The following is a 14,603-nucleotide window of genomic DNA, read 5'->3' as shown; positions in this document are numbered from 1 at the left end:
CACACATACACACACATACATACACATACACACACACATACATACATACACACACATATACTATACACATACACACATATACAGTACACACAGTACTCCAACAAAACTGAACGTATATAAAGAGCTCCTGTAGTCAAAAACAGTTGGCTTTTTTTACGTGAAGCCCACACCACAAACATATAAGCCCTTTATTATAGTATATCAGGTCATCATCGACAACAACAACAAACTACCCGACCCTATCTCATACACACAACTGGTCCCGAAGTTAGCCGATTGATCCGATGACGGCTACATCCAATGTGGTAAGTGTGTGTATATATACCATATATATATATATATATATAGGACGGCCATATGTATAAGCGGCCACACCGACAATAAACATATACATAAGCGCTATACATATATATATAGCTAGACATACATACATATAGATATTACTGCAGTATATTTAGTTAATAAAATTATTATTATTATTAAAAAAAAAATTATAACTTAATAATAACTATAACTATAACTAAAAAAAAAATATTTATATAAATAGTCGACTAAATTGATTAAAAAAAATAAAAATAATTATTATTTAAAAGATTTTTTTAGTATAATTACTGGTTGTTTAAAAAAAAAGTTTTTTTTAAATATATATTTTTATTTATTTCTAGTATAAACTTTACCGTACGGTCATCGACGATGTCCTTAACGGCGTACGGGAGGCCTTTCTGGACGACGGTGTCGACGAACAAGTACTGGCCGATCTGAAACAAATGTGGGAAAAAAAGATTACCGAAACMAAAGCCGTAGATCCGACGGCCAAAGATCCGGAACCGGCGCCGACGGCCAGCAAAAATTCGAACAGACATAACAATTCGGGCGGCGGTGGCGGTTCGTCACGTAACTCGTCGCAGGCCAACAAAGATAAGGATGCGGCCGCTGCTCGGGCGGAGGCGGCCGCCGCTGCTGCTCTCCCAACAGTCAGCACCATCGGTACCGGCCGGTCAGTTAACGCAATCACAGCCGTCGATAGTGGCCACGGCTGCGGCACATCTAACAATGCAATCACATGTCCAGCAGCAGCAGCAGCAGCTGCCGGCCCAACCACAACAAACCCTACACTCCTCGCAAACAACAACAACACCAGCAACACTAGTACCCCATCCTCCTCAGCAGCCGCAGCAGACAGTGGTCACCGGTAATATACATCACACGTTGCCTATACATCACGGCCCGGGCACTGGTGTTGGTGTTGGCCAACAACAACAAACATTGCATATACAACCAAACGCCCACCAGAATATTATATTGGGTCAGTCGGGTATCAACTATACGACAACTACCGGTACTACTAGTGAATCGGTAATTAATTTTTTGTTTTTTTTTTTAAATGTATAGCACAGTTATGTAGTTATTGATTGATTGATTGCTATTTTTTCTGTCTATCTGTCCATAATCAGAGTGATGGCCGCAGCGGTGTACCGACACAACAACAACAACAGCCGAAAATGTTGGTCCTCCAAAACGGTGGACAGCATATACTTTTCGTTAGTTTTTTTGTTTGTTTTTAAAGATTTTATGATTGAATTATACTAATAATTATATATATATATATGTATATATCTATACAGTCACATAATGTCCTAAATCAACTACAATTTCAGCAACACTTGGCTGCAGCAGGAGGTGGTGGTGGGGGTATCGGTGCCAATGTCATACAGCCATCAGTTGTCCATCACACTAATAGTTAGTATTTGATATACATATTACGGTATATAATAGAGAGTATCGTAATAATTGTCTGAATTTACTCTTACTTGATCGGTAATTATCGGTAAATAGATATCAATTTAGCACCGAATACGACCATACAGTACGCGACGGCTGCCGGCACGGCCGCAAATACCATACGACAGGCACCGCCATCGGCGGCTGCAATTGCAGCCGCTGTCGCTGCCCGTAACAACACCACCGCACAGTCGTCGACGGCAGCGGCGGCGGCTGCCAATCGAGTTGTCCAATTGGACGGCGCTCACGATACCAGCGACGAAGATGACGACGAAGACGAGTACAGAGACAACGATGACGATCACGACGATAATGACGAAGAAATCGATAACGACGATAATGATGGTCAGGGAGAGGACGAGGTATGTTATTATCTTTTCAATAATSTGTTGATTGATTGATTTATAGAGAGAGAGAGAGACTAGAGGAACGGTAGTATATTACAGGACAGTGGTATTTAATTTGTTGTTTGGTTTTTTATATTAGGAACCGTTAAACTCTGAGGACGATGTCAGCGATGAAGATCCCACCGAACTGTTCGAAACTGATAATGTAGTCGTCTGTCAATACGATAAGGTATGTGCTATTTGTTAGGTTGATGATCCCTATCCCCGTACACTCCCTATCCTTTTAAAATTAAAAAAATTGATTTGAAGACATTCGTCTATTTTTTAGGCGACATTTTTTTATTAAAAAAAATACAATCAGTAATCAAAAACCTTAAAAAAAGTATATTTAGATATTTTATTGAGATTACGGTAATATATTTAGATAATAATACCGGTAATTATCGGTAACCAGTAATATATATATATATATAGTTAAAAAAAAATATTAGTTACAGTAATAATAATAATAATAATAATACCGATAATTATCGCTAACCAGTAATATAGGGTACAGTAAAAAATATTAGTTACTGTAATAATAATACCGATAATAATCGGTAACCAGTAGTATATGTATAGTAAAAAAATATTAGTTACGGTAATAATAATAATACCGATAATTATCGGTAACCAGTAATATATGTATAGTAAAAAAATATTAGTTACGGTAATAATAATACCGATAATAATCGGTAACCAGTAGTATATGTATAGTAAAAAAATATTAGTTACGGTAATAATAATAATACCGATAATTATCGGTAACCAGTAATATATGTATAGTAAAAAATATTAGTTACGGTAATAATAATAATAATAATACAGTAGTTTTACGGTAATTACCGTATATTTTAAATATGCTTAACATAACTAATTATTTTTGTTTGTTTGTTATGCAAACCTCAACCCCAACCCCCCGACCCCTAAACAGATAACCAGAAGTCGTAACAAATGGAAGTTTCATCTGAAAGATGGTATTATGAATCTTCAGGGAAAAGATTATGTATTCCAGAAGGCTGTCGGCGATGCCGAGTGGTAGAGGACTAGTAGGAGGAGGAGGAGGAGGAGGAATGGGAGGGTATAGGATCAGACAGATAGACAGACACACACATAGACAACTCGGACACCACTACTACYACCACCACCACCACTACCAACACAACCTCATTATAAATGACAGTACAGATAGACCCCCGAAAAAAAAGAGAGAGACATATATCATATCTGTGTGTCTTTTTGTTTGTTTGTTTGTTTGTTTTAATTAAATTAATTAATTGTTTATTACTATTGATTTTTATAATTATAAATAATTTTTTTTTGTTTTTGATAATTGATTGATTGATTGATTGATATAAATAATAATAATAATTAATTAGTTAGATGATTATTATTATGATGATAATTGATAATACAATTAAATGATTTATATTTAATTGTTAATAATAATAATAATAATAATCTGTTGTAAATTTAAATAACAATTATTTATTTATTTTTATTTATCTTTAGTTTTCGGGACATTTATTTTAAATGCTTGAAAACAAATTAATTGAAAAGATCTCTCTCTCTCTCTCTCTCTCTCTCTCTCTCTCTCTCTCTCTTTATCACTAACTGTCTATATATATGTGTTTGATTTGATAGAAATGATGATATAATGCAAACATATATACAGTATATATATATATATTATAATTGTATTTTTATGTTAAAAATTGCTTATATTTTTTAAATAATAATAATAATAATATTGATGACAATTATTATTATTATTATGACTGTACTATTGACCGATAGTATATTAATTGCTAAACTAATTTTAATAATTTTTTGTTAAAAAATTTTAAAATACAAAAAAAAATTAAACAAACAAACAATCATATCTAAATAATTAGCGTAATATTTAAATAATAGTTTAATAATAATAATAATAATAATTTTTGTTCAATTTGATTTAAATTGATATTTTTAAAAATGTAAATATATTTACTAATAATAATAATTATATTATTATATATAAATAATTAAAATAAAAAAAATAAATATATATTTATGCGGAACCGTTATAAAAATTAATTAGCCATTTAATGTTTGTTTGATTATAATTTTTGATGATTATTATTATTATTATAAGTTTATTTAATAATATTTTTTTTGTTAACATTTTTTTTTTTATAATTAATTATTATTTAATTGTATTATATTAAACACATACATACAGACAAATAATTTTTTTTAATTATTATTATTATTATTAGGTTTGTTTGTTATGAATATAGCGGTTCCCATATTATTATTATTATTATTATTTTTGTGAAAATTATAAATGAAAAAAATATACTGTAATTTCAATGATGACGAGCTGTTTATCTAAAAAAAAAAAAAAAATAATAGTAATAATTGTAAAATTATTTTATTAAATCATTATTTGAAAACTAATTAAACTTTAAAAATCATTGATACAGTATATAATGATTTTTTTTTATTTGTTACAAAATAATGTATTATTTAATTGCAAACCATTATATATTGCAATCCTATTGTATTTATGGTCAAAAAAAAGTTATTAAAAAAATTAAAAACTTTTTTGTTGAAATTAATTAATTTAAAAATAAATTTAATTAAAACTATACATATAATCATAAATTTATTAAATAGTGTATTATTATTATTATTATTCTAATAAATGTTTATTTTTATTGTCGAAAAACTAAATGCAAATTATTTCTATAATAATTACTAAATAATAATAAAATGCAATTTAATTTATTGAAATTTCAATGAAATAATTTATATTTTATGATTTGATTTTTATTCAATTTAATGATTTATATGTTATTTAAATTTATTATTAATATTAATATACAGTACATATACTGTACATGTTATACATGTATATAAATTATAATAAATAATGATTATATGATAATAATAATAATAATAAATAGGATAAACAATTTATAATTTCAATGACAATAGTGTGTATGTGTATGTGTATGTGTATGTGTATGTGTATGTGTATGTGTATGTGTATGTGTATGTGTATGTGTATGTGTATGTGTATGTGTATGTGTATGTGTATGTGTATGTGTATGTGTATGTGTATGTGTATGTGTATGTGTATGTGTATGTGATAATGACATTCAATATTTAATTTTAAAAATGACTTTCATAAATGATTGTTTTATTTATTTATAATAATAATAATAAAAATAAAAACTATTAGTTTAGTAAAAAACAAATATTAATAAAAAAAATTGGATCTGACATTTATTAGCCAATTTAAAAAAAAATAAAATAAATTATAATAAATGATTGACACAATTGATTACCATATTATCAAAATAATAATTTATTATTATTATATTATTATATATATATTTATATTATGCCTATTATTATTATAATAATATAAAAAAGTATTGTATTATATAAATTTATATATACTGTATATTTAGTGATAATATATTAATATTTGGTTGAATAGCTATTAATTAAATGTCAATTAGTTTTAGCTAAGTTAGCCATAAAATGATGATTTGATTTCATAGGTTACGATTGGCAACAATAATAAAAAAAAAGTTTAAACAAAAACTATTATTATTATTATTATTAAAATATTTAGTAAAAATAATAATATTATTATTATTATAATCAGTATTTTATATATGATAAATAAAATTTTTAATATACATACAAACAAACAAACAAAAAATCATTAATAGTTTTATTATGTAAATAACTGTTTTATTTATATAATAAATTATTTTAATATTTTTTAAATAATATATATATATATATATATATTGATAATACATTTTTATCATTATCATTATAATCATCACTACTGTATAAACTAAATTTATAAAAAAAAACAATTAATAATAATAATTGATTTATTATTTTACGGTTGAATTGATAAACACATTGGTATTATAAAATACAATACATATTTGTATTGTATAAATAAAAATTAAATTAAAAAAAAAACGATTAAACCATTTAATAGATTTGTTTTAATACAGTAAATAAATAATTTTTGTTTTCATATCTTTAATTACATCTATGCATGAAATATATGAAATATTTAATAAATATTAAAAACAACAAAAATAATTATTATTGTAATATTAATATAATTTTAAATATAATTTATCTAGAAATGTAATAATGTTTTTATTTAATAAATACAACATCAAAAAAATAATTGATAATTTAATACTTGATATATATATTCAATATATATTTAATTATAAATTATTTACTGAGAAATCTAATAGTTGCTTGATAATATATATAAATTAATATTATAGTAATAAATGGTAATACTATTGTAATAATAATACATAAAAAACCCGTAGGTGTTTTTTGTTTGATTGAAAAAACAATTTCACTAAAAAAATTTTTTTTATAATAATTTATTTTATTTTTGATATTATAATTTATAGTGTTTTTTACATATAAATATATAAAATACATTGTTTTTTTTATTAATTTGAAATTTTATTTACCAGTGATGGGGGAGGTGGGGGTAATTTTAATAATGCATGTCAATATGTATGATGTGTGTGTGTGTGGGGGGGGGTTATTAAAAGAGGGGGATGGGGAATAAAATTGTTAATAGTATAAAAATAGGGTCAATCAATAATATACCATGATAAAATCAACAATAAAAATTGAAAAAAATTAACAATATAAATTTGATTTATAAAATTGTAGAAAATAATAATAATAATATAATAGTAATAATAATTGATTTTTATATATATATATATATAATCTATTTATCTTAAAACAAGAATATTCTTTGAATGGAAAAAACTAAAATCGATTTTATATATTATCTATATTTTTCTAGCTAAATAATAATAATTATTATTAGTAGTAGTATTTAGATAAACAAAATTTATTGTTATTACACAATAATTATACAATTTTTGTTGTTGTTTTTTCAAATTTAAAATTATAATTTTTTATCTTTTAATATAACATATAAATTACTTTTTTAAAAATAATAAATAATAATGAATAAGAATATATATATATTATTTATACTATTATTTAATAAATTAAAATAACAGTATATAATGTTATTATTATTCTTATTATTTAAATAATTATTAGATAGTATTAAGATATATACCGTATATTTAGTAATAGATATATAGATATAACATAAATCTCATTCAAACAATTCAAAAAAACAACAGTAAAAAATAGCAACAAAAAAATTAATGTTATTTTGCTATATATTTCACGTATATATATATCAATATATTGAATAACAAATAAAGTTTAATTAAAAATATCAAAAAAATTTGTTTTTTCTTTGATGAACAAACAAATATTATCATATTATATGATACCATATATATTGCGAAATATATATATATATATATATCAAATATATACTAATATTTCACTAATATTTGCTAAATGTTAACAAATATATAGCTCCTCCTATTGTTATGTCATGTTTTTCACTAGAAATTGTCGGCAAAAAAATTAAATAATAAATAAAGAGAGAGAGAGAGAGAAAAAAAAAGTAAAAATAAATAGAGACGACTGTCCACTAAACAGTATATACTATATATATATGCCTAACATTTGTATAGACATACATAATAATGTTGTTATCATTTTTTTGAAAGTTAAAGCTAATTCAAGTACAGTATATACTGTATATATATTCAGTAATATATTGTTAGATAAAATGATTGCATGTTTTTATATGGTAAGCAAATGTACTGTAGATATACAGTATAAAGTGACCTAAAAAATGTAATTTTAAATAGATCTGTAATTATAATATAATATAGATTAATAATAATAAATTACTCTATAAATTTAGCATGCTAAAATTATTCAGTAAAATGTGTGTGTTTTGATGAAAACTTGAATTATTATTATTTTTTAAAAATACTATTCAAGTGTGTATGTATTAGTTGGTCATCCTATATGTTTATTCATGCAATTTACTATTGCACTTTTATCACGTTATAGATACAGTACATAAACATTTACACACACACACACACACACACACACACACACACACACACACACACACACACACACACACACACACACACACACACACACACACATACAGACACATACACACACACACACACACACACACACACACACACACACACACACACATACAACACACACATACATACACATACACACACTTATACTGTATTACTTACTCATCCATTAAGTCACTCGTATAGACTCTCATCCGAAAAATCAGTTACAATAATATACTGTAATGTTTTATAACAATTCATAATATAAAGAATATTCTGTATATATATATATATAAGGAATTTAATGATAATTTTTTTCTAAGAAAATGCTATTATTATTATTATTATTAAATTATTATTTATAACAAACATTTCTAGATTTTTATTTATTTATTTTTTGTTACATTTCTAATAAATAATTTTGTATTGTTTGCTGATATATACGTATATATTGTCGTTATATAATAGTTTACATTCATTAATAACAATTTGATGATTTCCAACTAAACACAACAACAATAATAACAAAATTTTAAGCTACAGTTCCTCCTATAATACATATATATATTATATTGTATATAGTTTTTATCATTATTACTACAATATTACTACTATTGATCTATTAAATCAAAATCAAATTAATATTAAAAAAAAATAATAATAACTTTATATAATATAATTTATGTATTATAATTTTTTTAGCTAATAATACTAATAATTATTATTGATATACAATATATATATATATATTTATTTATTTATAAAACAACAACACAAAAAATCAATTGTCAATTGAACCATAAAATAAAACACTGTATTATTGGCAGTTATTTTTTATGCTTATAAGTTATATATATATATATTATATATCAATAAAAATAATAATAATATTTGAAAAGATTTGACTCGTGAGACACACTATATATATATATATATATATATATATATATATATATATAAAGTTATTTAATGCACCAACAGTTGACAAAATACTGGGATATATATATACAGTATATTAAGTTATAATATATACACATATATATAAAATACAATAATATATAATATCATATCATATACCGTATAAATATATTACTAATTTATAGGAGAAAAATGATATCAAATTTTTTTTTGATTCATACATGTACTCAACTATACAAAACAAAAATAACATTTTATTTGAATCGATTGAAAATATATAGTAATATCAAATTTTTTTTAATATAAATAATTCATAGGCTATTGTTTATTGTATGCAATATATCATATAATATATACAATACAATATAAGTATATTATAAAATAAATGTTAATATATATATAAAATATATTTTTATTTATAGTTTTATTTTGTTTCTGTACTTAACCTTTATGTTATTGACTTATACTTTATATATATATAAATTTATATATAGTTGATAAACAACAACAACATTATCAATATATTTAGGATTTTTTTTTATATATAAATATATATAAATAAAAAATAAGTCAAATGTTAGGCTAAATATTATTAGTATTATTATTATGTGATATACCATTAGTAATATAGCAATTATTGGATTAATATTAAAATTTAGTTATATATATTTATTTGTATTATTATATTTACAAAGTTAAGTGTATTTACAAGTGTTTTATTATATTATATATATTATTGATTGCTATACACTTATCTACACGTGTTTATCATTTGATTTAAATTTTGTATTGATTTGTTAACTACATATATATATATATATATATATATATATATATATATATATATATATATATATATTAAATAAAATATATATAATAAAATTGTTGTATCACTCATTTGCAATATTACACAATAATAATAATACTAAAAATGTAAGTAAATATAAAATTAATTTTAATATTTAAAAAAWATTTTATACTACTAATATTCAATATATTTTTTTAAACTTAAGTATTAGGTATTAAATAATAATAATTATTATTATTACATTAAATAATCTAAAATAAAATAAAAAATATATTAATAAATTTTTTTGTTGAAACAATTTTTTTGTGTATATATATAAATCTGTGTATAGATAAGCAATTGATTATTATTATCACAACATAAAAAAAATAAATTAAACTTTTTTTTGAAGATTACAACCAACAACAAAAAAAAATGAAAAATTATTTCCAAGAAACCAAAATAAAAAAATAAAAATAAATCTTTAGATTAATACTAGATATTAATAATAAAAAAAAGATTATTTCCATAAAATACTAGTAATTTATTAATCATATATACAATATTAATATGATATATACTGTATATATATATGTATATATATTGCTCTTAATGAACATATATATATATATATATATACAGTATATACTGTACAATATAGAGGGGAAAGCCTATTGTCATACGACATGGTTTTCATCAATCATACGGTACTCATGAATACAAAAGATCTCTCTCTCTCTCTCTCTCTCTCTCTCTCTCTCTCTCTCTCTCTCTCTCTCTCTCTCTCTCTCTCTCTCTCTCTCTCTCTCTCTCTTTCATAGACTATACCCAACACACACACACACACACATAACCAATTGATTCATTATATATATATATATATATATATATATATATATATGTATTTATTGTCATTTATTTTGTTTTTCTTTTGTTATATGAATAGCAATAACAACAACAATAATATTCATGTTTTATTAATTATAACATAATAAGGTCAACAACAATAATAATGATAAATTGTTTATATATATATATATATATATATATATATACAGTATATATATATATTGTATATCAATGACAATATTGTATTGATAAATGTATAGATATAATATAAACAAGTATTAAAAAATATAATATAGTATATATATATTAATAGATTATAATAAAGCAATAATAATTTTCAAATCAAGTTATATATATATAATAACGAAAACCAAATTTGATATATATATTAGATATTTATAGTATTATTAAAAAAAATTATTACTAAAATATAATCATTTCATTCAAATAATACAATATATTTATATGTGTTTTATATCATTATATAATAATGTGATCATCAATACATTAGTAGTTTTTTGTTTGTTAGGTATGTCACAAAAAAAATCCCATCCCATCACAACACAGTTAATATTAATACAAGTCATACATTATAGTTAACTGTATATAAATAATATATATATACAAATATATATAATTTATATATTGATAACTAGTGTCTTGATTTCCAACTAAAAAAATTATTTTGTCGGTTTAACGCTTATAACTGGGACTTAGTATGTCCACCGAACTTGACCAGTGGACGCTATTTCCGAAATTTTATTATAACTATAAATAACTATTTGTTAGGCTGGCAACTATAAAAACTTATAAATAACTATTTCATTTATTTTGAAAAATATAAGCATTAAATTGTAAAATATTGCTCAAATATATGTAAAAACAAAAAGTAATAGTTATATAAATTATATAAAATGTGTAAACTGTTATCAACTCATATTACTTTTTTAACAATAGAAATATTTAGTTTATTTATATAAATCATTTTTGTAAATATGCTGAAAACAAGTAAATTATATATCAGTTGAAATATTTATAAGAAAATAAATAACTATTTCAATAACTATTTGGCTTTTTTGGCAATTATATACAACTATTTAATACAGTTTAAATAACTATTTTAACAACTATTTGACGTTTTTTAGCAACTATTATAACAACTATTTAATAGAGTATAAAAAATTATTAATCAATACACTATTGATAACTTAATAATAATACTATATATATATTGAATTTAATAGTGATCCAAACAATATTGTCGTAGTGACCAAAAACATAAAACATTTGTAATATATATAAATATATTACAAATGTTATATAAATTATATATATATATATATATATATATATATATATATATATATATATATAGTATAAGTACAGTATGTATGTGTCAATATAAATTACTTGTCAAACATACTGTATATTACATAATATAATAATAAAATATACAGTATATATATATATACACACACACACTGTATATATATATATATATATATAATATGATTAAATTAAATAGTTTGTATGTAACTGTCATACACTGAGACAATTTAATTAACCTAACAATGCATAGTTGGCATAATTTTTTKTATGTGTGTGTGTATGTGTGCTTGATAAGTTTTGCTAATAATTTAATTAAAAAACAAATATATTTATATATATATATATATATATACTGTTTATAAACTATATTATACTGTATATAATATACTGTAGTTATACAACAAAAATTTTTTAAAAATATATTGATGCATTAATAACCGTTTTATTTTTATTTTTTAATTTTTTTGTTAAATTAATAATATATTAAACAATTTATTATATATATTTTTGTTGTTGTTGAAAAAAACATATTTAATCTATAACTTCAATATAAAATTTTTTTTTATTTTGCATAATATGAATATTTTATATATATATATAATAATTCAATTTATATAATAATTTAAAATTTATTTGATTTTTTGTTTTCACACTCTAAAATATTCAAATAATAATTTTTATTTTTAAAAATTTTTTTTTGATATAAAATCATAGTTTATTAATACATTTATCAAAGTCATCATAAATTATGAAAATATTTTATTTAATTATGTATTGTTTGTAATAGCAAAATAAAAATACTTGAAATGATTTATTTTTTTTAAGCAATATTTTCAAAATTAACTAAAAACTATTTATTTTTTCATGAATCTAATAAACTATACAATATTTAATAAATGTTTTTTTTAATAATAAAAATAATAAAATATATAATAAATGAATGAATGAAAGAAAATGAAAACTATATAATAATCAATATTATATATATATATATATATTTGTATTGATATCTAGAGATTTATATCTGTTTTTTGTATTTTCTAAATAACAACAAATATATATATAATATACAGAATATTCTGTAACTATACCTATATATATATATACAAAAAAACATATTAACTGTAATATGTTATATATATATACATTATATTTTTGATATACCGGTGATACTACCGGTGTATATATACCGTAAAGTATTAGACAGTTTACAGTATGATTTGGTGGTATTTTTTTCATCATCATTGACATCAACAACACCAACAACAACAACAACAAAAGTGCAAATCTGATGAATAAGTAGTAGTAGTAGTAGTAGTAATATGTGTGGAAGTGATGATGAGATTAGATGGTAATCCTAGTGCCACTTCTGGCAACTTCTGGTTTCTGGAGGGGATGAGAGAGAGAGAGAGAGAGAGAGAGAGAGAGAGAGAGAAAGAAAGAGTGAAAGAGAGAGAGAGAGAGAGAGAGAGTATGTTATGCAATACATCCACACACATAGGGACAGACATATGGATAGACAGTAGGAAACATAGGGATAGAAAGAGAGAGAGAGAGAGAGAAAGAGAAAGAAAGAGAGAGATAAAGAGAAAGAGAGAGAAAGAGAGAGAAAAAGAGAGAGAAAAAAAGAGAGAGAGAGAGAGAAAGAGAGAGAGAGAGAGGTGGCGATGGCAGTGGATATATATATGTATATCAATGGATACGGCGCTTGCGTTTGTGTCTTATATAGTATGTGTGTATGTGTGCGGTGTCTGACTATCTCTTAGCTTATATATATATACCAATTGGCCGCACATTTTCGCACTGATCATCACTGGGTAATCAAACAGTTAGTCAGTCAGTCAGTCAGTCAGTTCAGTCAGACAGACCAACCAACCAACCAACACAACTAACACATCAGATATAAGACTATTATTATTATTATTATTATTATTAGTGGTGTTGTTGTTGTTGTCTATCACTTGTGTTTTTCAGACACTGTTTTCTCTGTTAGGTCTTAACATTTGAAAAGATTTTTTTGTATTATATATTTTCTTGTGATAAATAAAATAGAGATTAACTATCTTTGAATTTTATTTATATATAATATAATAATTTTTTTTTTGTTTTGTTTGTTTGTTTTAACCAAAAACAAAAACAAAACAACTTAAACAACAAACTGATCCCAAAAATTGTTATTATTATTATTATTACAGTATTATAAAAAAGTTTTTTTGTTTGTTTGGTTGATTTTAAAAAACTTTGTTTACCATCGATGATGACTATTGATTATTGATAGTCAACCGTAACCAACAAAACAGTCTATATTTACCGCACCACCGATGATGATGATGATTATGATGAAGATATATGAATTAAGAGATAAATAAATAAACCGATAATTTTTTTTTGTTATATATTGGTATCAAAAAAATATAATAATAATAATAATAACTCAAGCGTTTGGAAAACAATAAAAAAAATATTTTACCCAAAAAAATAAATAAATAAAACATAAAAATGGTTTTTTCCGGACCT

General features: G+C 22.8%; 1 protein-coding gene across 1 annotated transcript; it reads left to right on the top strand.

The window, feature by feature from the left end:
- Window positions 1–97: 97 nt before the first annotated feature.
- On the top strand, window positions 98–3,480 carry LOC128954294 (transcription initiation factor IIA subunit 1-like). Its single transcript, XM_054299873.1, is given in 8 exon segments — window positions 98–305; window positions 666–932; window positions 934–1,356; window positions 1,455–1,541; window positions 1,626–1,740; window positions 1,837–2,144; window positions 2,269–2,358; window positions 3,103–3,480. Coding segments are annotated over 8 exon segments (1,419 nt in total). The 5' UTR covers window positions 98–284; the 3' UTR covers window positions 3,211–3,480.
- The last annotated feature ends 11,123 nt before the right edge of the window (window positions 3,481–14,603 follow it).

Source organism: Oppia nitens, unplaced genomic scaffold, assembly GCF_028296485.1.
Source record: "Oppia nitens isolate AA-2021 unplaced genomic scaffold, nextdenovo-longstitch-racon4-pilon3 scaffold26_pilon_pilon_pilon, whole genome shotgun sequence".
Taxonomy (NCBI): Eukaryota; Metazoa; Arthropoda; class Arachnida; order Sarcoptiformes; family Oppiidae; genus Oppia; species Oppia nitens.
The sequence above is the reverse complement of the archived record's forward strand: the minus strand, read 5'-3'. Positions and strand labels throughout refer to the sequence as shown.